Source organism: Mirounga leonina, unplaced genomic scaffold (assembly GCF_011800145.1).
Source record: "Mirounga leonina isolate KUSES-001 unplaced genomic scaffold, KU_Mleo_1.0 Mir_93, whole genome shotgun sequence".
NCBI classification, from domain to species: domain Eukaryota; kingdom Metazoa; phylum Chordata; class Mammalia; order Carnivora; family Phocidae; genus Mirounga; species Mirounga leonina.
In genome coordinates this window covers 23,657,750-23,681,367 of record NW_023270854.1, presented here as the reverse complement: position 1 = coordinate 23,681,367, position 23,618 = coordinate 23,657,750, and the positions used below count along the sequence as shown (strand labels likewise).

General features: G+C 50.6%; 2 protein-coding genes across 29 annotated transcripts; both read right to left on the bottom strand.

Annotated features, from left to right (window-relative positions):
* Positions 1-138: 138 nt before the first annotated feature.
* MBD1 (methyl-CpG binding domain protein 1) lies at positions 139-13,648 on the bottom strand. Of its 27 annotated transcripts, none has more exons than XR_004677662.1 (18): positions 13,493-13,644; positions 11,944-12,078; positions 9,424-9,538; positions 9,166-9,332; positions 8,997-9,079; positions 8,792-8,832; positions 8,274-8,420; positions 8,041-8,169; positions 7,788-7,862; positions 7,535-7,654; positions 7,383-7,451; positions 6,648-6,815; positions 5,990-6,289; positions 5,759-5,896; positions 5,280-5,414; positions 5,132-5,193; positions 1,909-2,203; positions 139-422 (listed from the first exon to the last, which is right to left on the bottom strand). XR_004677662.1 is itself a non-coding variant. In XM_034996158.1 (18 exons), the coding sequence occupies exons 2-17, from the start codon at positions 12,051-12,053 to the stop codon at positions 3,913-3,915; spliced, it is 1,899 nt and encodes a 632-aa protein (XP_034852049.1). In that variant the 5' UTR covers positions 12,054-12,078; positions 13,493-13,644; the 3' UTR covers positions 407-422; positions 3,881-3,912. The 27 variants fall into 27 exon arrangements, 26 of the variants coding, with proteins under 26 accessions (XP_034852042.1, XP_034852051.1, XP_034852049.1 ...); XM_034996158.1 differs by lacking the exon at positions 1,909-2,203 and adding an exon at positions 3,881-3,952 and having other exon boundaries at positions 407-422; XM_034996157.1 differs by lacking the exon at positions 139-422 and adding an exon at positions 3,881-3,952 and having other exon boundaries at positions 2,117-2,196.
* Positions 13,649-14,705: 1,057 nt separating this feature from the next.
* On the bottom strand, positions 14,706-20,430 carry CXXC1 (CXXC finger protein 1). 2 transcript variants are annotated; one of them, XM_034996171.1, is made up of 15 exons: positions 20,148-20,430; positions 19,183-19,301; positions 18,982-19,082; positions 18,458-18,693; positions 18,190-18,366; positions 17,749-17,775; positions 17,426-17,671; positions 17,148-17,255; positions 16,787-16,971; positions 16,285-16,492; positions 16,095-16,205; positions 15,917-15,966; positions 15,673-15,769; positions 15,231-15,383; positions 14,706-15,149 (listed from the first exon to the last, which is right to left on the bottom strand). In XM_034996171.1, the coding sequence occupies exons 1-15, from the start codon at positions 20,148-20,150 to the stop codon at positions 15,003-15,005; spliced, it is 1,968 nt and encodes a 655-aa protein (XP_034852062.1). In that variant the 5' UTR covers positions 20,151-20,430; the 3' UTR covers positions 14,706-15,002. The 2 variants fall into 2 exon arrangements, with proteins under 2 accessions (XP_034852062.1, XP_034852063.1); XM_034996172.1 differs by having other exon boundaries at positions 18,619-18,693; positions 20,148-20,428.
* Between the last annotated feature and the right edge of the window lie 3,188 nt (positions 20,431-23,618).

Here is a 23,618-nt window from a genome sequence, read left to right as displayed (position 1 = left end):
GGTAGTAACTAAAAGCCAATTAAGAATGACGCTTTGGTACTCTATTCTAAAGTGGGGGCGAGCACAGAACACTAGAGCATAGAAAAAAATCAGAACCTTGTCAGTCACTGACATCTAACAATAACCGAAGTACAACTATTGTGTATACCGTCGCAAGGCCGCAATTTACTGTAAATTAGCATTCCTTAATCATTTGTAATCCACCCACTTCGGATTTTGTATGCGGTACGTTTCTAGATTTGGATTCCATTTCCTGAATTGCTGGTTCAGCTTTTCAGCCACAAAATAATGTCTCTTTTTTCTCTTTTTAATAATCTCTTTTAATAATTCTCATTTTGTCTTTTTTCTCCTATAATGCTTCTTCTTTCAATTGCAGTTCGGTAAAATACTCATTTTCATTTACTGCTAAGAGTTTACGTAGCCTGAAACAAACAAAAAAGAAAGAAATTAGAGGTCGTCTCGGTTCCCTGGACAGAGTCCTGAGGGTCAGTTCCTTGATCTTGGAGTCCCACGGGCGACTGGCCCGCTGGTTGGTCTGTGTGGAACCACCCCTCACACCACACCCTTGGGAAAGAAGGGAGGCCATGAAAAAGCCCTCAGTCAGGCGCGGGGTTTGGGAAAAGCAGCAGAGATACACGAGAGCCAGTCGGGCACCCCAGAGGTCGTACAGCCCGTAGGATCCCGTCGAAATGAGTTCGGTGACGGGGGAAGCCGACCCTTGGCGACACTTTGCTGCCCTCGAACGTCCCAGCGTCGGTCCAGAGCTCGTCGTGCTGCACCCTTACCCCGGGCGTGCCCCGTAACTTAACTCCAGTTCGGTTTTGCCTGTTTTACCACTACGTGAAGAAGAGTCGGCTTTCCTCCCAGCCCGGCCAAGGATTGGTGTCTCAGCCGGGCGGAGGCCACGCCCCCGAGCCGCCCCGGCCAGGGGTGAGGGGCTGCGTCTCCCGAGAGCGGTGGTGGGCTGACCGCGGCCCCGGCGCCCCCTGGCGGGCCTATTCGGAGGGTGGAGGGGCGGGGCCGGGACCAGCGCCCCGCACGGTGAGCCTCCGCCTTCAGCCAAGCCCCAAGGCCTGGAGAAGCGATTGGCCCAAGGTCCTCGGACAGAACCTGACCCTGATCTTGCCACCCACCATCCCACTTTCTCAGAGTCAACACTGTTACCACCATCAAGACACTCCCCAAAGAAACACTGAATATATGAAACAGTAAACGGGACAATAAAAATCATTTTAAAATAATTTTAAAATAGAACAGCTCAGAGATAGAAACTATTTATATTATTTCCAATTCCTATTGTGCCCCAACAAGGTTCACGCAAGGGCTGTCCTCCCGACAGTTTCCTGAATTCTATATTTTCACCATTAAATTCCATGATAAAGTTGGATATCCATTCACCATTGTAATACATACTGATGTATTTAATAAAATTGCATGGACTATATCTTTTTCATTCCTGTATCCCAGTATCAAGTACAGTGCCTACCATGGGCCAGGTTCTCATTACTTGAATGAATGACACAAAAATAGCCGAGACCAGCCAGTTTTTTTCTGGGTGGGCTTGACAGTATGTCTGCACTTGCTGGGGTCACCATGAAATCCATGGTCTTCAGCTTTGCATTTCCAGCAACGTAGCTTTATCAAGTTATCCTCAGGTGAGCAGTGAGACCCTTGGGAGCTGATTCATGGCAGGGTGGCTTTGTAATGCGTCACCTTGACTAGGCTACGTTTCCCAGAACTCCCTTCCCCGTATGCTTCCGGTTAGGATGGGCCACAAGAGACCTTGTGCATGGTAACTGTAGGACAGAAGTGAAGCAGCAGCATACTGTTTTTACGCTCGGAAGATTGGTGCAGGCGCACCAGGCACTGTTGCAGTTCACACACGTTGTCACTTATCTGCTGGCTCACCTCGTTGGTGTGGGGCAGCAGTCAGGCCTGCAGTCAGGCCTACAGCTGCTCCACTTTCCCTGGGCTCTTCCTTCAGCTTCTCTAATTCCTGGGCAGGATGAGTATTTAACTCTGTGATGAAGGGCACCAGCTTCTTCTACAGGACACCCACATCATCGAAGTTGGAGGTGCTGAGACACCGACATGGGTTCTAGGCCATCCTCGCCGGTTCCAGCTCTTGCTCGTGCGCGCCAAAGTGTCCTCCGTCTCCCACACTTTACATCCATCTTCCCTTCCCGATTGCCTGCCCTGCAGACTTCAAGCTCCAGCATTAGATGCAAAGACAACAGCCTTACAGAGACTGTTTACTCAGCTCCCACTACTGCATAAGCTCAAATCCCTATTAAGTCCCTTAAAATATACATATACATATATATACACACATATATATACATATATATATATATAATCTTTGTATTAGTGGTGCTGCTTTTCTGATTGTACTGTGATACACACTGTAACCAGACTCTTAGGAGTCTGAATGCCAGTCAAATAAATTTCATATAAGACATCACAGAATACTAGGGTTGGGTGGCTGGGTCCTGGGAAGAACAAAACAATACCAGAAAATTACCCAGTCTTGTCTCTGGCTCAAGAAGGTAGAGCAAAGGAAAGAGCAGAGAGGGTAGCAGAAAGGGTTAACAATAGGGAAATGTCTAATCTACATCTGAATTATCTAAAGCTGCAGGGCCTGGACTAGAATAAGGCAGGGGAGATACAAAGGCTACAGAATTTAAGGAGGCATGCACTCAGTCACAGCCCTGTAAAGCTGGCTACATAACGAACCACAGGTCTAAACTTTTTGGCACTTTATGAAGAACTGGGAAGTGAGGCGGGGTTGCGTCAAGACTGGCCCTTATGTAGGACTTGAAGCAGGAACTCGGACCCCTAGTAGAGACGGGCCAAGGGCAGAAACCAAGCACAAAAGTCATCAACGGGCAGGGGAGGCAAGTTGTCAGCAAACCAGGCTGGCAGCTTTACTTCTGAAGACTGCTTTGGCTGAGGAGAATGAGGGCAACAAGCAAAATGGACAGTGACCCCTGGGGAAGGACGTCTGTTAGTGTCTGAGGAATATTATGCAACACCTAAGGCCTCAGAAGAACCCAGTCTCTTGAATGCATGAGTGCTGTGACAAGGTGACCAAATCCACACAGCCTTGGCACTCCCTAAACCACGCTAGAGGCAGCAGCATAAGCGATTTGTTCTGTTTAGGGTAATCCACTTTGTTTTCAAGGTCACTGGAAACTTCTGTTACTATAATATTACACATTATTGGATATAGGATTACAGCTTACAGTTTGGTGGCTTAAAGAACAAGGTTTTTACAACCTGGGGTTTTTTCTAGGCTTACTGGTATTAGCTGTCTGACACTGGACAAGTTATTTAATTTCTTTGAGTCTTGTTTTCCCATATGCAAAAATGGGCAAAAATTATTGTCTTCCTAAAAAGATTGGAGAACTAAATAAATTATATCAGTAGGAGGAACTAACCAAATAGAGTTCCTTTCCTCGTTTATTCACATTACACTTTCCAATGCTGTCTCTCTGAAAAAATGGAAATGTTCAGAAACACCGCCAGGTCTCATCCAGAAGCCATTGAAAGATTATTCATGAAGATGGCTTGTATAGGCTGTTTTGTGGTGGCTTTTACATCCCCTCTCCACCCCAGATCCCCTACCTGTAATATCCACACTTCTTATCACAGTCAAGCTCCCGGGATTTGCACCAGTTGGAGCAGATGCAACAACTTTCTATTCTTTCTCTTCCTTTCCTGCTTACTTCCGCTATAAGCTCAAAGTACTGAATAGGCCTGCTTCTCTGGTTTGGTGGTAGGTTTTTCCAGTTCCTATTGAATCCTACATAAGCCCCTCCGTCTACAGTCCAGCCTCTGAGTAGATCAGTGTTCTCTCATAAAGCCAGTCTTTAAATATCACCTTGAATCCTACAGTCTGCAGAAGCCTCCAGTCTACTGCTTTCTAGCTCCAGGTTTTTTAAGGTCCTTGGACCTAGAGAAGAGGGAGCAGGTCTGTATGTTGAATGAAGTTCGCTCTTTGCAAAATGGAGCATCACAAAACCATTTCCTAGTATTCTGTGCCCACCATCCATTTCCCCATAATTATCCCTTATCTCTCTTCTCACTTTTAAAATATTCCATTACAAACAAGGTAACACATCATTACCTTCTCCGTTAACATGTAATGATATCACACATAGGGAAACTGTTTCCTCACTTAGATGATAAGTTCCCTGAAGGCAGGAATCCATGTCTCCTGAAGAATAAGCCTTCCAGGGTCATTGTATTCACCACTGTATCTCTCACACTGCAGAGTACCCAGCAGGTACTCAGTCAATACCTCTGTAATTGCCCAAGGCAGATGAAGGAGTTTCTGGCCTGCAGAAACTAGTTTGTGGGAACAAAGGAATCCAGGTGCCTAGGCCAACAATTTATGTTGCCTGTGTCTGGGGCTGTGTGCACAGCCTGTGAACATTCTGCAGGAGGCAGCATTCCCGTCCTCCTCCCGCCAGCCCTGTCCTTAGGGGCAGCTATCCTTCAACCTATTGCCAGGCCTGCATGGACAGTTCTATGGAGCAGCTAAAACTGTTAATAACCTCAACAGGCTCAGGAAAAGCTCAAGAAACACAGCCCGACCCCATCCACAAAGGATGTTCTAGGAGGTGGAGGACTAGCCTGAGATTGCGCAGTTGCATGTGGACCCAGATCAGAGCCATCTCAGGGCCCAGATCTCCTGCCCACCCACCACTGTCCAGCCCACCTGTCATCTATTCGAGACTCCAGAGGCCTTCAAGACCCCAAATGATGATTCTCTAAATAAGAATTTATATATTAAACCTGACCCCTTCTGGATTTTCTTAGGAAGATGTGGACCAGGCTTTTATAATTTTCTTTCAAATCTCATCACAAGGAATCAAGTCCTCACCCTCCACTGACCCCTGTCCCTCCCCCCCCCCCCCCCCCCACATACACCCAAGGAAAGTCCTGACCTAAATCTCAGGAGAAATTTCTAAGGTCCTGCACATAACCCCTCACTGATCATGATCAACGCAGTGATATGAGCCTTTACCTCCCACTGCATCATACCAAATTGCTGACTCTACTTGTAAAACTCAGGGCCCACATCTGACCAGCACCAACCCAATACCACCCCTCACTGTGCGGGGCACACCTTGGCAACCAGACTGCTGTGTCCCGGAGGCGGGTTCCACCCAGGCTGAAAATCTCGGTGATCTGGGGAAGAATTAATATCATGGGTCATCATGGCCAACAGGGCTAAAGCAGGCTCAGGGCAGGGTGAAGCACCCCCCAGCACTGACCACGGGTGTGCCAGCCCCTCCTGCCTCCTCCTCTGGTGCCGAGTCGGAGGCGGAGTCATCCTTGCTCTCTTCCTCCTTGTCCTCCTCAGGGTCCAGTGGCTCTTGTTTCACAGGTGGCAGGCCTGGGTCTACTGCCTGGGAGAGGTGGGAAACAGGCAGCAGTCAGAAGGGCAGGGTTGGCCTGAGGAAAGAGTCTCTTATCAACCAACCTGTCAGTGTGCCGACAAATCCCACTTCCGTCACACTTCAGCCCAGAAAATCCATCTCTCAACCTACAAACCTTTCCCATTCCTCAGAGAATTCCATTTTTCTGTTAGCTGGACAGCAAAGCAGGCAAAGTTAGTTGCCTGGGGAAGGTGGGGCACGTGCCAAACAGGTGGGGTAATTTTATGGTGAGGCTGCAATCAGCACATCTATTGCTCTGCTCAAAGAACCACCATCATTCTGCTCATCACAGACTACCCATCACTGACCCCCACCTTGCTGGGGCAGCCAGACAGCAATACAGGAGAAGTCAGGATGGCTGTGCCCGGTGTCCAGTCTTCCTGGGCATCCGCCTTCTCTTGCTTCACCTGGGGTAAGGCCACAACCCAACTCAGGCCAGGGCACTGGGCCTCCTGTGTGAAGGAGGATTGCGGCAGACTTGGTCCCAGCTTCCTGGCACAAGGCTGGGTAGGGCTGGGAAGGGCAGGATAAGATGGGACCCTCACCTGCAACAGGGCTTCTGTGGAAGCTGCAGCAGGGCCAGGCACCTGCACAGGACTGCTTGCACCTTCCCGTAAGAACACAAGGTCGGTGCCAGGTGGGGGTAGCACAAAGCCACTGCCTGTTTCCTGTTTCATTGGAGTCTGGGCACGGCCTGATCGGGCTGTGGGTGTGGTCAAGGAGGTCTTCAGTATCTGCCCCAGACGGGGCCGTCGAGTAGAGCCAGGTCTCTTTCGACGAGAGTAAGGTGGGGGCGGCCCTGCCCCATCCTCAGATCCTGCCCAGACACTAGGCAGCAGACGCTTCTGAAGAAAGACAGGGTGTTATGGCCATCTGGTGCAGTGACCAACTCCACCACCCTGTCCTGATCAATGCGCCTGCTAATCCCCATTAGTTCCAGCACAGAACCTACTTACATAGGAGACCCTCATCGTTGAGCCTGCTGGTCTCCAGTTAGCAATGCCAGTGCCACCCAGATTCTTCATTTGCCCCAGCACAATGCTGGCTAATCTTTGGTTGAACCTACTGCCCTGCCCACTCCTCTGAAGATGCACAACCCATCTGGCCTGCCCCACCCACCTACCAGGCCTACCCACCACTGCCAGGCACTGGGGGCCCTGGATCAACTTGTCCCACCTGCCTGACCCTTCCTGCCCCACCCACCATGGCAAACTGCAGGCATTGGCGCCAACGACACTTCTGACGCTTCTGGTTGCTGCCCCCAAATTTGGGCTTGTCACAGCAGAAGTCGCAGTGGCCACAGTCCATCCGGCGTAGGCAGGCTGCACAGGCCCCACACTTGCGGTTCTGCCGACGATTCGTGTAAGGCTGCTGGGGGACAGGCAAAAAGAGCGTTGCTATTACTGGCACTATTCCAATGCTGCTCCTGTTGCTCCTTCACTAACCTCATCAGAGGGCACCAGCTGTGCACTGGGCTTGGTCACACCTCAGCATCTGCTAGTCCAACACCAGGCACTATCATTGTATCGGACAGTGCCTGATACCATCAGGCACTCCAACACCGTATCCGTCACGTCATCTGCTAGACCAGTGGCTACCAAAGTCTTTGACCCCCACCTTCAGCAGAATTTTGCTGACCCTCTATAGTTGCCTCCATTGTGCCTGCTGTATCTGCTCAACCTATGTGAACTCTCCTCACTACGCTGACATTTCCTCTATTAGCCCCACCAGCGCACTGATTCATCTGACGTTAGGTACTGTTGCTGCACTTGTCCATCCCATATTAGTCCCTCCCCCATTGTCTGCTCACCCCCTGCTAGTACCCATTACTCTGTCTTGCTGTTCCCCTATTAGGCCCACTGCAGCAGCTGCTTCTTTGGGCTTAACCAAGTGCCCTGGGAGGGTCTAGGTTTGTCCATGTAGGGTAGGGCCACTCACTAGCTCGTCCTCGTCTACACAGTAATAGATGAACTCGGCAGGTGGCGAGGGGGCCAGGGCTCTGGGGTGCTGCAGAGGCAAATGGGGTGGGGTCAGGGCAGGTACTGGGTAAGGTTAGGGTTGTGCCTTCCCCCTGCCCACCAGGGCCTCACCAGCTCTGGGGACTCTGGAGGCTGTGATGGGAGAACTGGAGGCAGTGGCTGGGCTCGCGGGGGGCGCCGCCGAGCAGCCATCTTGGAGTCACAGCCTCCTCTGCGGCGGCTACGTTTACCCTGGGAGAAAGCCAGAAGGGCAGTTTAGGCTTGGTGGCACCAAGCAGACACAGGACCTACCCCCCAAACCCCCAAGAGGAGTGCAGAAAGCATGCATGGGACAGGCAGGCAGAGTGTGGGGTGCGGCACTCACAGCAGGGGGAGCCACAGCTAGGGGAGGGCGTCGTTGACATCGCTGATGGTGGCGACGGAGACGGTGGGCAAGGTGCTGGCAGACAGGGGCAGGTAGGTGGGACCAGGGAGTTGAGCATGGGGCGAGGGAGAAAAGAAGACATGAGGTGGGCAAGGCTGGGAGGAAGCAGCAGCAGCAGCAGCAACTTTAACAGCAGAATGAGTTCTGCCCCAGCCCTGGCCCCAACAGCGCTGGCCCCTCCAGCATGACTTACCCGTAAGCAGCGCCGCTGGACACACCTCCACTGGCGCCTGAGACCGGGGCGGGGAGGGCGAAGGCAGACTCGACAACGGCCACAGTCCTCTCGGGTCTGACAGCCCCGGCACACTCCACACCCTCGGCTCTATTGGGGGGATTGGAGGGGGCAGAGGCATGATGCATGGGGCCAGTGCTATGAGAGCCAGGGGCCAGGGTGAGCCATGGGCCTACCCCACCTGCCCAACTCACCCTTTCCACAATCCGGAGGCACCGTCTCTGCTCACACTTGCAGAACAGCCCCGAGGCTACATCATGGGGCAACTGCAGAAGGCAGGTGGAGCAGGCCCCGCAGTCCTCGGTTACCCGGCAGGCCGCGCACTCCCCGCAGCCCACACGCTGCCAGGAATGGGTGGGGCGAGGTCACAGGCCCAAACTGAGTTGCTCCAGATGCGCTGCCCCTTACATGTCTGTTATTAGCCCCCACTGCTGTGTCTAGTAGTCCACCACTTGCCTCATCACTGTATCTGACAACTACTGATTAGCTGCCATCAGAGGCTATCCCCAATGTCTACCAGTGCCCCGTTAACCTCATCGCTGAATCTACTGACACCCCATTAACCCATTACTGTCTGTTGACCAAAGCTAGCTCCCTACAAAATGACTCTGACACCCTGTGGATCCATCACCATTCCTTCAGATCCTCCGTAAGCCCCCATCACATCCTGCTCCCACCGCACACTTGTGAGGAGGAGGCAGGTCGTGCTTACCTTAAACATCCTTTGCTCCCGGTTGAAAGCAATTCTCTGTGCTGGAGAGGGAAAAAGAGAAGTGGACAAGAAGCATCAGATATCTAACCTCACCCACTGCTGCTGCCCTGATGTCCACCATTCAACCTCTAGCCCGACAGTGGTGTCCTACCCTGACATCAGACCTGCTCCACTCCTGTCTCCCAGGGCCCTGGGGGCCACTCACCTCGGCAGTCCTTGCATAATGTCTTGAGCCTCTGTCTTCGGGTACCATCTCCTGAGAAGCTGATTCCACAGTTCTCACAGCACCTGGGATGGGAAACATGGGTGTGGGGCTCTGACTGCACCCCAACCACAACCCTTACCCTCTTGGCTCACTTTAGGCCAACACTCACCCAGGAGCAGGGAGTGAAGCTGGGGCTGTGTCGGCATCAGCCTTGGTCTCATCTCTTGGGGCCTCCTTCCTGACCTCACCCTTCTGGGGTCCAACCTGACGTTTCCGAGTCTTGGCTGGCCGTGAAGGCTTCTTCCGCTTCCTGCTAGGGACAGCTAAGGACTGGGGCTGCAGATGAGAGGGAAAGAAGGAAGAGATCAGTGGGTGGGTGTTAGGTGGCTCAGTTACCCCTGCCTGGGTACCCAACACTGTGTAGTACCTTGGGGGCTGGATAACACAGAATGCCTTGTTTGAAGTCGAAGAGGGTGAGGTCGCACGCAGGGCCCAGGTATCGGGTCAGCTCAACTTTGCTTCGGATCCTGTCTCCTGTGGGGCTAGGGATGGGCCAGGATGGGTTGGTACCTGGGTGGAGCCATGGCCACTCCACCCACACAACCCTCCCACTGGGCTGGTGAACAGGCTTGCAGGGCTGGCAGGGGCTACAGGAGGCAGCTTGGGATTGGCGTGTAAGCCCCGACCAGGTCTTACCCCAACTAAGCCTGCATAGCAGAAATACAAAAGGTGTACAAATAGCAATGTATATGCAAATATAAATAACTAACATAAACATAAACACTATATATTTATGACATATACTACTACTTGCAGTCTACGTAAATAAAAATAAATATAGGTAGAAATACCAGTATCTTAAGTAATATATAAATACATTAGTGTTATGTACTAAACATGTAAAAACGCAAAAAAAAAACCCTCTTTAAAAATACACACACGTACCAGCACATAAATATAAATACAAATACGTACATAAACATACAGATGCAACTACATACAAAACAAAGTAGGAATAACTGATATTGAAAGAGAATACTCCACGGGTCTCTAGCATTTCTGCATGTCTTGCAAGAGAGGCACTGATAATCCTTTGTTATGAACTATCTTTTCAAGGATGTTTGTACAGCAAACAGCCTTGGAAGATAAGAGATAAGTTCTCCTTCCAGAGCAGAGGGAAGGCAACCTACTATCCTAACATTATAAAAGACTGGATTCCTTAGGCTCAAGGCTCCTTTCCTACAATCCAATGCATGGGCAGATGCTAGTTAGCCCTCTGCAGGTCACCATATGGGAACTGGTGTTTGGGGAACCGACATGAAAATAATGACATTCTGGATACTGCTGTTACTGTGAGTAATAAACTATCTTTCATTTCTGACCCAGGAGTCTCGTATATCCTACCAGCATCCACAAAATTGTGACATACTTGTTATCTTGCCCTAATTAGGATAAAACCTCTAATCTTGTACGGTTCTTGATAACAGCACTTAAAAGTATAAATTTTGACAGGTTCATACAAGTTGTGATTATGTGGATAAACATACAATTAAGTACAAACACTATCATTTATGATTTTACTATATTTCTCCAGGAAAAGAGCAACTTAGATACAAAGAAAAGTTCAGAAAAAATGCAGTAAATTCAATAACTGTATCACTAATATATCCTAAAACACCTTAGATCCTTAAATGTAAATAGTATATAAACACGTATATTCATGTATTAATAGCTGATTCTCATTCGTGGTATATTGTATAAAGTCACGTTAAACACTGAATTGGTGAACATAGAACCTCTTCTCCTAGGGAAACTACAGGTTAGCTTCCTGCGAGCCTCAGGTGACATTTCTGTCAACTGATCAATGTGTAACCTTGTTTTATGTATGGCCTTTCAATAATTTAAAGCCAGGAGCTTTGGAGTATTGTTATATAGGTACTTTTGACAAGGTCCTTGTAAAATAAGCCAGTCTCATCAGGTTTGAAAACCTATTCTTCTACGTGACACTTTTCCCATGTAACACTTAACAGGTATTTTTAAAATTCCTCTGCAAACTCTTGGTCTGCAGAACTACCTTGTATGCAAATTTAACATTTTTCACGATGTATCACCTTTTGAAACATGTGAGCCAGTCAGCATTAGCTGAAATAGGTTTAACATTTTTCTAACCACGGGTAACACAACCGCCAATGTCCCTGGCTTTCAGCTTCTCACTCTGTCCACTACACTTTGTTTTACTGGTTATTATCTTATGGATCTTTAAGTTTAGCCCTTTTCCCACCTTTTCCTTAGTTTCGTTACATACTATAGATGTTACTTTAGCATTTTCCAGAAATTGGAAGTTGGACAAATTGGAAAATTTCCTTTTCTTTTTCTAGATGTACCACATTTTTGATTCATTAACATTGCACTCACACCTAACAGTACAACTCACACCTGAAATTTATTTAATGTGTATTTTCTCCTTGTAGCACATCACATTTTTCTCCTTACAGCCCATCACAGACTTCTTGCACTTAGAACAACAGACAGCACTTCAGCACTATGCTGCGGGCCATTCTAAACACCAAAATCACCAATAAGAAGTACAAAAATGTGAAAAACATGGCACTAAGTAGACCACGAAAAGGACACTTGATTACAGTAAAAGAACTGAATAAGAAAGCCTCATTCAACCTCAGCTGGGAATGCGTGTATCAGGCAGGCAACTTAAATTTTTTCCTGTTCTGTGCATATCTATGAAAGACCGTGAAAATACAGGGAGTATCGACTTTAATACAAATTTTAGCAAGCAGACAAATTTGCAAATATGGAATCTACAAATAATAAGAATCGAATATATATGCATAATTTTAACCCACACACAAAATTAAACACACCCCCTGATTTCACCCTGCTTAACCAGGCTCAGCCCTACCCATGACTCTGTCCACAACCCACCCAGTACCTCTGGTAATAGGTGTCTGAGCGTCCACAGGTGGCACCTGACTTTCGAAAGACCTCACGGCGCTTCCAGCCAGGGCCCAAGGCTGGGCAGTCCAGCCAGTCCTCAGCCATGGGAGCCAAGGGAAGGAGCAGCGGCCTGCAACACGGAGGGGGCAATGAGGAAAACTGAGGCTCTAGGAGAGGACACGTTGTGCCCCAGCCCCACAAACTGCTAGTATTTATTAGTGCTTGTCCAAGACCTGGTATTTACCATAGGCAACTGACCAATATAAGAGAAATTCCCCTTTCCCATCTCATTCTTCCCTGTCCTAGGCCCAGAAGCTTGTCATTCCTCCCCCTTCCTGACCTAGCAGCCCCATCTTCAACTTAAGAGTCCCGATCCTCAACCCAAAGATCCTCATTCCTTACTCAATGTCCTGATTCCCAATTCTTCCCTGTCCTGGGCCTGAGAGCCCATCACTTCTCCCCTCTGCAAACCTAGGAACCTCTCATTCCTCCCAGGAGACACTCTGTCTTTAACCTACTGGTCCCCACTCCTCCCCTTTGTCACCCTGAAACCTCCATACTCCCCATCCTCAGCCTGAGAGGTCCTAGTCCTCCCAACATCTGCCCCCTTCTGCTCATCCTCAGACCAAGGTCCCAGTACTCTACCTCAGTGTTCTGACCTCCCATTCACTCTCTTCATTGACCCAGGAGTCCCCAATTTCTCTTTCAGTCTTTTAGCCCTCCCATTCCTTCCCTTTCTGATGTCCTCTCATCACGCTACCTCAGGGCTATTGCCTCAATTTCCTCTGCGTCCTCTGCCAGAGAGCCCCCAGCTTCTCCATCTCTTTACCCTAAATAGCCCCTCACTCCTGTTCCTCAGCCTGAAAGCCTCCTCCTCCCTTATTTTCCCTGTCAGTGTTCTGAGCCACAAGACCTCACCAATCTCAGTCCCTCAACCTTATTCCTCTCGTCTTCAGGTACAAAGTTTCTTCATTCCTTCCCTTCAGTGTCCCTTATTCTCCATTCCTCTCATCACCCTGAGATACCCTGACTTCTCCCCTCAGCATGCTGAACCCACCCCTCAATCCTCCCCGTTTTTGTCCCAAGATCAAGCCATCCCTAACTCAGCATTCGGAACCCCTATTTCTTCTCGTTCTCCATGAGTCCCAGTCGCTCCTTTTCAGCATCCCAATGGCCCCATTTCTTCTCGTCATCAACCTGAGAACCCCTCATTTCTCCCTCTCAGCATTCTGAACCCCCATTTCTCTCCTTAACCTGAGAGGCACCGAGGTCTCCCCTCGGTGGGATGGGGTTCGGATCCTTCCCCATCCCTCTCCGTCCTCGTCCAGACTCCCGACACGTCCACCTGTCAGCGCTCTGAGCCCCATTCCTCCCCGTCCTCAGGCAAAACCTTCCCATTCCTCTCCTTCAATATTCCGACGCCGCCATTCCTCCCACTCATCGGCCTGAGGGCCCTTCATTCCTCTCCGTCAGCGTTCTGAGCCTCAATTCTTTCCCAACCTACGCCTGAGCGCTCTCCATTTCCACCCCCACAACTGTCTCACCAGCTCGGCACCGGGCCGGTAGCTTCCGCCGCTCTAGGTCCGCGGACCCATGGCGAGGGTCCCGCCTGTGACTCCCGCCTTGCCCTGCTCTTCTTCCTCCTCCGCAGACGCTTCCTCTGAAGCGGTAGCTGTCGCTGCCGCGGCCGTTCGTTGCTCCCGGAACCGGAAACCCGCTGCCCACTTCTAGGGCCCCGCCCCCGGCAGGACGCCTGCGTGCTAATGCCCCTCCACCGCTTGCCCTTAGTGGGGAGGACCCCCGCACCTGCGTGTTGAGTCCCAGAGCGGCGCGCGCCTCTGGCCCGGGCCCTACTGCGCATGCGCCCTGACGTCCAACGACGGCTCGCACCCCTATCGGAGACCTGCAGCGCCGAAGCCCCTCATTTCGCCAACCGGCGCTCTCTCCCCACTCCGCCTGCCTGGCTTGCGCCAGCGCTCTCCCAGCCTAAGGGGGCGTGGAGGGTTAGTGTTGGCCCTACGGTGCTCCCCCAGCGGTCTCCACCGGCAGTAACCAGGAGGGACGGGCGCCGAAGGCTGAGGTTGTGCCGGAGGCCTCCTCTCCCGCCTCTCGCCTACGTAGCGCCTGTGCCGGCGGTCCCCCGACCATCTCCCCCAGGACTATCGTGTCCCGCTCTCTCCGCCCCGCCGAACAGTTGCCGGAGCGCGCGGGGACTAGTGCGGCCGCACGCTAATCCCGGCTCCTTCCGCGGGAACTGGAGAAGGGGGCGGTGCCGCGCTGCAGGTAAACAGAAGGGCCGTGCAACCGAGCCGGGCCGGCCCATCCTGGAAGGGCTGTGCTGTGGGGATCACTAGACCCGACGACAGGGCGGGATGGGTTCCCAGACTTCTGTTACACACGTGTAACGAAGAGGGGTTTGTGGGAGAACGAGACCGTGTGTCCGTCATCGAATACATTTCTAGTCAGGAGGATGTCAATGCTGACACGGGTGGTAAGGCAGCCACAATACTGAACTAGTGCCGACTGTATACACACTGTTTCAGGATGAAATGTAGGTCATTGGGCTCTCCTTCAGCAAGGCACATCCCACCGCCCAAGAGGCTCCTGCAGAGCGCAGATGGGTGCCAACTGTACACTTAAAGCTGTATACTGCAACTAATTCTGAATACAGGTGTGTGCCACAGCTCATCTACCCAAGGGGTTTGGGAATGCAGTTGCAGCTGGATAAAGTGTGAAAAACATCAGCAGTGATCTTTCTTAATTCTTCAAAATTTTATTAACAAAACCGGGGGGGGGGGAGGAGGCAAGAGTGAGCAAACTCCACAGTCCCACCCAGGCACAGAGAATGGAGAGACAGAGGGACAGACAAGGACAGGAGAAAATTCTGAGACCCTCTGGTAATGGCAGCTGGGTAGTCAAATGGTGGATGGGCACAGGGAGAAACTCAGGGACCATTGGAGAAACAGATGAATGGCAGAACAGACAAATGGGGGATTCACGGCAGCTCCCCAGCCTGGAATGCAGGGTGTGAGGACTTCCGGGCCAGTGTGAGGCTCAGCGGTCAGCACTGGAGCGCAGGTCGGTAGTGAGTGGGTCGTGTTGGATCGTTTGGTGCAGCATCAGGGCCAGTAATCCTGCCCGGTTAGTCATGGCTGTGCGTACATTGCGCTCCTGCTCAAACAGCTCATCCAGCTTGTACCACTGCCAGGGGAGCAGAAGAGCCATGAGAAGGAGCTCCAGAAGCCCCATCTGACCCCAGCCACATTCAGCATCAAAACCTACCACGCGCACACGCTCCAGGTCCACTTCGGCACGCCGCAACTTCTCCCAGCAGTAATGGCGGTTACACTGGCGTTTGGGCAGGCGGCAGAAGTCACCTGTGAGCTCAAAGACATCACGTACGAGAGGGCACCCACATACCTCATCTGCTGGCACCTGCAAGGAGATTGGGGGTCAGGGATAAATGGGGGTGGAGAGGCAGAAAAGAGGACAGGAATGGGGAATGGTCAGAGAGGTAAGAAGAAAGGAATAGAGAGTTCAGGGTGTAGAGAGGAATGGACATAATGAGACAGAGAAAAGGAAAGGAATGAAGAGTGATAAAGCAGGCAAAGAGAGTTATGGAAGCAGTCAAGTAGAAAAGGGAAGGAAGGAGGAAGCAAGAGATGAATGTGGGGCAGTGAAGAAGAAGAAAGGACAGAATGGGGGAGTTGAGGGCAAACCTTACTTTTGGGTCCCGTGAGTGCTCAGGGCACAGCACCTGGAGCCGCTTACAATAGGTCTTGCTCTGAGGATTGTAGACATCACAGAAGAGTCGTGTAGCTCTGGGGGTTTAGAGTAGAGAGAAGGTAGTGGAGGGAGAGAAGGGGGACCCATCTATTCTTGTCCATACCCATATCCTACCCCAACATGCCACTTCCGACCCCAGCCTTAACCTCCCTGCTCTAACTCCACGGAGCACCCACACTCACCCCTCAATGCGTGTGGGGTACATGGACCCAAAGGACGTCTGGCTCTCATACTGGAGGGATGAGCACAAATGGAGGGAACTGTGGATGTGTGCTGCATGCCCTCCCGAGACAACCCCCAGACAACACATCTGTTCCCCCAGGGACCCACTGATCTTCCCCCTCAGGATGACACCCTGACCTTGGCGTAGCAGCGCTCCATGTGGCGCAAGGCAACACGTGGGTTGATAGGGTGCCCGCAGGAGACGCAGAAGATCTGCAGGTCTGTGTCATCACTGTCCCCCTCATTGCTCTGTGTGGAGTGGAAGAAACGATAAAGCCAGGCAGGAGCAGGTACTGGGCCCCGTGCCGCTGGGCCTGTGCTTGCTCACCTCCTCATCCTCACGGACAGCCTGCTGCTTGGCACGAAGAATAATGGCCTCAAGCTCATGGAATCGGCGCTCCATTTCCTGAAGGCGGGTGCGGGCGCTCTGCTGCTCACGGCGAATACGTTCGAGCAGCTTCTTCCCGTGCTCCTCAGCAATGCAGGGACTCTGCTGCCACTGCTGGATGCGCTGGGGGAGGATCTCATAGATGCGGCTGCAGGGAGGCAGTGGGTTGGGTGCAGGCAGGGAAGGTGGCAAACAACAAGATAAGTGGGGTGATCCAAGAATACTAGAATGGATGGCCGACCAAATGGCAAAAGGATAATTAAGTGACTGGTAGATAAATAAGCAGATGAGCACGTGAATGGTGGATGGATGAGGGATGGATAGATGGGTGCTTTGTGGACTGAACAGTGGGCAGGTGACTGATGGGAAGACGTACAGAGGGCTCAGGCCATGCCCTACCCCGTATTCCCTGACTCCCTTGAGCCCTCCAAGAATGACTCACTTGGCTGCCAGCTTCATGCCACAGTCATCTGAGCAATACTTGGAGCCAGGCTGGGCAGGGCGCACACAGCCAGGTCCCAGGCACTGCGGTAGTGATGCAGGGTCCTTGGAGTCGGCGCGCTCTGGGTGTTTCCATTTGTCCTTGTGCTTCTGTTTCTGCCGATGCCGCTTGTATCTCTCTTCTTTCTACGGGACAAAGCAGGTCAGGTCAGGTTAGGGTGGAGTTAAAGTCAGCCCTCGATCCCCGTCTCCCCCTGTACGCCACCCCCTTCTGGCTCTTGCCCCATCCAGCTCCTGACCTTTGCCTCTCCCTCCCCGTCCTGCCCTCGGCCTTCCCACACCCATTTCACCCTCTCCATCACCTTCTTCTCAGATTTCTTCTCCCGACGCTTTACATGCTTCACTTTCACTGCCCTCTTCCGCAGCGCAGGGTCCAGGAATGGAGATTCCTCTGTGTCACTCATCCAGGGCTGCAAGTGTGACATACGCTGACCCACCTGCCCCACTCATGACTACCCCACCACTAATCAGTTCCCAAATCAGCCTTCCATACTCTGCCTTATCATCCATGTCTCCTGATCATGGAAACTCAGCTTCTGTAACCTCTCCCCTTCCACCATGGGACACTCTGCCTGCTCACCAAGCCATGGTCATCAAAGGCCCCCGCACAGAAGTCCTGGTACAGGTCAGGATCCAGTGGCAGGTCCTCATCCGAGAGTGGCTCAGGTGTGGCCATAGCCTCAGGTGGCTCCTTGACTGCTGATGATGCCACTGCCCCTTCGTCCTCACGGATGCGCCCCAGCTTCTGTGATGGCTGTGGCTGCTGCTGGGTGGGCAGTGGCCTGCGAGGCCGTGGCAGGGACTCTGAGGGCGTCACTGGCGAGAGCTGCGGGGCAGAATCTCAGGACTGGCCCTGACCGCCCTGCCCGCATGCCCCGCCCCGCCCTGGGGGGCTGGACTCACCGAGGAAGGGAAGTACTTGTACGATTCCTGTGCCGGCAGGAGGAAGGCCCAGGTCAGCCCCAGGTGGATGGAGGGTGGCCCTGCCCTAGCCCCTCCCACAAGAGCCTAGCCCCACCAACTAGCCCTGCTTTGCCTCCCCAGACACACCCACTACCCCCACTTCTCAGCACCAGGACATGCTCATCCCCGTCCCACCTGCCCTGACATGCCTGACCGCCTTGAAACATCTGGCTCTACCCTGCCCACCTGGGGTTGGAGGCGCCCCTGCTAGCCCCGTACACCTGATCGTGCCCCATTCATCTAGACAGGCCAGGCTCCTTTCCACCTGTCTGTATGCAATCAGGCCCCACCTCACCTGGCCCACCCCTCCTGGCCTGAATGAGCCCTTCCTGGACATACTGACACCCCCACCTGGCCCTGCCCAGCTCTACCCATGCTCACCCGGGCCCGCAGCTGGCACTGACGCAGCCGGCACTTCTGCCGGATCTTGTTGGGGCCCCCAAACTTCTTCATGTCCCGACAGAAGTCGCAGTGGCCACAGTCCTCAGTGCGCCGGCAGGCCTCGCACTCGCCACACATGCGGGCTGACCGTTTGATCTGCTGCTGCTGCTGGTGATGCTGAAGACAGGGGCCCAGAACAGAAATCAGGAACACAAGTAGGGCCTGAAATGCGGTCCCCTTACCTATCCCAGCCATGGCAGCCACTCACCTGGCTGGGTGTGGCCACCAAGGGCTGTGGAGAGGATTTGTGGGGCGAAGCAGAGCCCCGAGCAAGCATCGCCCCAACCCCTGTCCCTGACCCCGCCCGACGCTGCAGGTCTGGATCTGGGGCAGGCCTCTTGCGCCCTCCACCCTCATCCCGGGGCTCACTGCCGTCTCGCTCATTGCTGTCCCGCTCCCGTGACTTCTTGTGCCGATAACGGATTTCCAGCTTAGGGTCTTTCTCTGTGGGGTCAAGGTGGGTTGACACTGAGGAATTTGGATGGTCCCAGAACTCTTTCTTCTTCTTTTCTGTCCCACCCACCTTCTCTGTCCCCCACTCCAGGGCAAAGCTACCCCGTCTGGTGGGACCCTGTATTTGGACTCACCGTGGAGTCTCCGCTCCAGCTCACCACAAAACAATAATCACCCACAGACATATATCACCACTCCCCATGACCCACCCTCCTTTTATGGCTTCTCCTCCCTCGTGGCAGGTGGATCTGCCTGCCCTGTCCAGGCCACCCCCCTCACCTCGGCACTCCCGACAGTACCACTCCCGGATGGCCTTGGCCATCTTCTCAGTGATCCGGATGCAGTCCCCATGGAACCACTCATTGCAGTTGTCACACCCGCTGCAGAGGATGGGGTGAGTGGTGCAGATGTGAGGGGCTGGACCCATCAGCCTCACCCAACCTTGCAAGTGTCAGCCCCGCCCGCCTCTCCCCGGCTCACATCATGAAGCAGTTGATGTCTGGTTTACGGCAGATGCAGTAGATGGGCGCATTCTCCCCATTCTCCGACTTGCTGTCCTCCCCAGCATCTGGAGGCTCTGGGTCTGAACCATCACCCTCCTGTGGGATTCCCCCCCACCATCATGGTTCCTTAGAGAACCCCCATCATAGTGCCTCATCCCTTGTTACAGCTCCATCGCGGCTCACCCCAAACCCCAACATTCTGCCAATAGACTTTCCATCAAAGCTACTCATTAAATCTTTCCATCACAATTCCCACATGCCCCCCCACTCACCCCTGATACCCCAGTACCACACTTATAAATCCCATCACTCTGTCTCAGACCTTCCATCACTTATCCCACTAACGCTCCAACACTCAATCCACACACTCTAAACAGTTAGTTACACTCTACCATTCATCTCATACTGCCCCCACCGTGACTCCTCACAGGACCCCCTCACTTCTCAGACACCACGGGGTATATTCCGCAGACAGAACATATATTTCCATCACGGTTCCCCGCAGATCCCCCGTTATCAACCCCACAGACAACCCGCCCCCATCACCTTTCCCCACCGGTCCTCTGACAAAGACTCATCACGGCTCACTACATACTAATCAGTACCGCTCATCGCAAACCCCTTATCACTCTGCCCAAACAATCTCCCATCCGGACCCCCGCTAAACTACCGAAAGGGATCGCCACAAACTTCCATTACGGACCCCCATAATGGCTCATCACAAAACTCCCAGATGGTTCACACATCAGAAAATATTCAGAACATCAGACCCCCAACATTCTACCCACAGACCCTTGTTAAGGTTCACCACAGGCTCCCACCATACTGCCCACAGACTCTCCTTACGGCTCACCACAGACCCTGAAGAGTCTGCCCACGGACCCCACCGCTACCAATCCACCTGACCTCTACCGCCGACCCCCTCCCCGGACCCGTACTCACCATCTCTCCGCTCTCGGCGCACCCCTCCGCGACCCCCGCCAGCGACCCGCGAATCCGCACAGACCTCTCGGAGGCGTCCCGGCCGTTGTAAAGGCGCCCACAACTACTTCCGCTTTGGTCGCGCCTCCCGGGCACCGTACTCTTATTGCGCAGGCCTAATGCGTCGGCTCCGCAGCAAACAAGCAGATCCGCCGCCTAGAGCCTCTACGGTCTCACTTGACTCCTGAGACCGTACGGCGGCCGAGTCCATAAGTTTGCAAGAAACATGGCCGCACCTATACGGCTGCTTTCCCGAGGGCACTGCCACCTTGTCGGCTGAGTCCGTACGGTGACCACTTGTACGGACTCAACGTTACAGGAAATATGGCCGCGCCTGTGCGCGACTTCCACGCAGATGCCGTCATCTTGGAAACTGATTCCGTAAGATGGCCGAGTCCGTACGTTCACAGGCAATACATGGCAGCGTCCTAATCGCGGCTTCCAAGAGGGCGGCGCCATTTTGGCCATCGATTCCGTACGCCGGCGGCTTGCACTGCAGAGAAGTTCAAAGAAAAAGTGGCTGCGCCGGAAACGCTACCTGTATCAACTTACACTCAGTCTTCCATTCAGTCACTTTCCCCTTCCACATGTATTAATGGGGCGCCAGCAGACTGTGTCCCTTAGCGCTGCGAAGGAAACTTTCCCCCTGTTATGTCTCCGGTGTCAACGTCCACCACTCTTTCCCGCTCTCAGTCCTCCTTCCAATTCCTAAGCCTGGTTCAGCCCCCGGCTTTTGCAGGAGCGCTCTCGCCCCTCAGAATCAGTCCCAAGCAGCCATGGTAGGCCAAAAAAGGTTGTGAACTGGTGAACTGACCGACTCTGGTGAGAAGTGGCCGAACCAAAGTAGATTCTGAAATCCGAGACAGGTGGCTTCACCGAGTCTTCCCCTGACCCCGCCACCGCCAGTGGATTTGCCGGGTCCCTGGTGACGTCCACTTTAGTTCTCTTGTTTCGTACATATTCAATTCTCTCCTATAAAGTTAATTGTAACATCTTTTAAATTAGATCATGTACAATAAAAAAAAAATTGGGACACATCGGAGAGGTAGACGTCTCCTTAGGGTAATGATCTAGCTCGGGCGACCACAGAGGTCACATGAGATAAAACAGGTCAATGCCCCCACCACCCCAAGTCCCACCCAATGGTCATAGTAAATGTCCACATGTCCACATTCAGAGTCAGAGCGACTTGATTCGGGTCGGGGAGAGAGGACTGGGGAAAATGAAACTTTTTCCCCTTTGCTGACAATTCTGGATTTCTTGGCTCTGGATGTAATAGCAACTTATTTGCTACCGATGATTCTCCTGCCGGTGGTTTCAGAAGTCTGGTTTTTGTTTTTGTTTTGTTTTTTTCACCTTTCCTAAACATTTTTATTTATGGCCCCTCCACATCATCACAGACAGCTGAAGACACAGGAGCTGCAACATGGATTCAATGACCCTCTCTTCCCAAAACACGTTTTTAATCCACAAAGCAGTCCTTCAGATCCAGACTTGCCTCCTTTTTCTAATTAATATTGAATTAATCTTAATTTGATTGTAATATATTTTAATTAACATAATTTAATTCTTCAAATTTAGTTGTTCTTTTAATGTATTAAATTAACTTTAGTTAGTATAAATGAATATGTATGTGTCATAAAGGTACTGATACATTTATTTTAACATCAATTAATGAATTTCATATAATTCAATTTTAATTTAATTACAATTTGATGTATGAAAATAAGTTTAAGGGAATATAGTTCAAGTTTAACTTAAATTTAATTACTCAAATTTAATTTAACATTACTGACTTGATTTACTGAATTTAATTTGGTCTAAAATAATTTAATATTAATTCAATTTATTAAATTCAGCATTGTGTATCATTTAATTTAAATTTAATATTGTTTACTTAGTTATATTACATTTCATTTAATATGATTTAATTCATTCAACTTTAATTTAATACATTTAAATTTTAATTCACATTTACCTGATTCATTACCTTTTAATGTTACATAACTAAGTTGAATTAATTAAATGTATATTCAATTACTGTAATCTTAAAATATAATTTATTAAACATGACTTATTCAATTAAGAAAAAACAGCAGGAAAACACAAATAACTCACCTCATGAATGCAAAAAGAGCCAACAGTACAGATCTTACAGATATTAAAAAGAGCATATTATTCACACATTTATACCAACCTAATGCAATATATTTGACTACTCAGATAAAATGGACAAATTCACTGAAAAAGACAACTTACCAAAGCTAACACATGAAGAAAGAGAAATTTTGAGTAGCCAAGCAGCTATAAAATTATTTGAATTTCTAATTAAAAACTTTCCCACAAAGAAAACTCCAAGCCCAAATAGCTTCACTAGTAAATTCCATCAAATATTTAAGGAGGAAAAAAAAAAATCAATCCTATACAAAGTGTTTCAGACAAGAGGAGGAAGGAACACTTTCCAATTCATTTTCATAATCATTTCCCTGCTACCAAACTAGACAAAGACATTACAAGAAAAGAAAATGACAAGCCAACATACCCCATGAGCATAAATGCTACAAATTTTGAGAAACAGTCTCCGAAAGACTGCTTTTCCTTATTTATTTATTTATTTATTTATTTATTTATTTATTTATTTATTTTTAAGTCACCTCTACCCCCAATGTGGGCCTTAAACTCACCACCTTGAGACCAAGAGTCACCTGCTCTCTCAACTGAGCCAGCCTGCTTTTACTTTTGTCATCACTATAGGATTTAAAGTTCCCCAAGACCATGCTTACTTCTGACACTAATTTTAAGTTTGGGGGTCCCCAACTAATTTGCTGGAAGGACTCACAGAACTCACTGAAAGTTGTTGTACTCATAGTTATCTCAGGGAGAGGATTAAAATCTGTCATAAGACAGAGTCTGAAAGGGTTCCAAATACAAAGCTCTAGTTATCCTGTCCCTTAGGAATCATAGACAGAGGTAGTTGCTCTTAGGGACAATATGTGACAACAGGCATGGAGAATCTCAACCAGGGCAGCTCACCTGAGCCTTGGTGTCCAGAGTCTTTATTGGAGTTTCATTACCTAGGCACTGTTGACTACCCATGTCTGATCACAGTTTCTATCCCTTCAAGAACATGATACCATGTGACTTTAAGTCCTCACCCAATTGATCTACAGATTCAGACAACTCCTATCAAAATCCCAGCTGACTTCTTTGAAAAATTAGACAAGCTGATCATAAAATTTTAGGAAAATTTAAGAAACCCAGAATAGCTAAAATAATATTGTAAGAGAATAAGGAGACACACTTTCTGAATTTAAAACTTACAACAAAGCTACAGTAATCAAGACATATAGATATATGGTACTGGCATAAGGATAGATATATAGTTTTACAGAATAGAATTGAATTCAGAAATGAATTTGAATAGAATTCATT

Coding starts and splice junctions, on each gene's coding strand:
- CXXC1 (XM_034996171.1), bottom strand. Junction 16,206..16,284: donor CTGTCCGTGAGGATGAGGAG/GTGAGCAAGCAC, acceptor CACTCCACACAG/AGCAATGAGGGGGACAGTGA. Junction 15,967..16,094: donor TGGAGCGCTGCTACGCCAAG/GTCAGGGTGTCA, acceptor TCATCCCTCCAG/TATGAGAGCCAGACGTCCTT.
- MBD1 (XM_034996142.1), bottom strand. CDS start 12,053: ATGGCTGAGGACTGGCTGGACTGCCCAGCCTTGGGCCCTGGCTGGAAG. Junction 9,539..11,943: donor TCAGACACCTATTACCAGAG/GTACTGGGTGGG, acceptor GCCCATCCCTAG/CCCCACAGGAGACAGGATCC. Junction 5,194..5,279: donor GAGGGGCTGGCACACCCGTG/GTCAGTGCTGGG, acceptor ATTCTTCCCCAG/ATCACCGAGATTTTCAGCCT.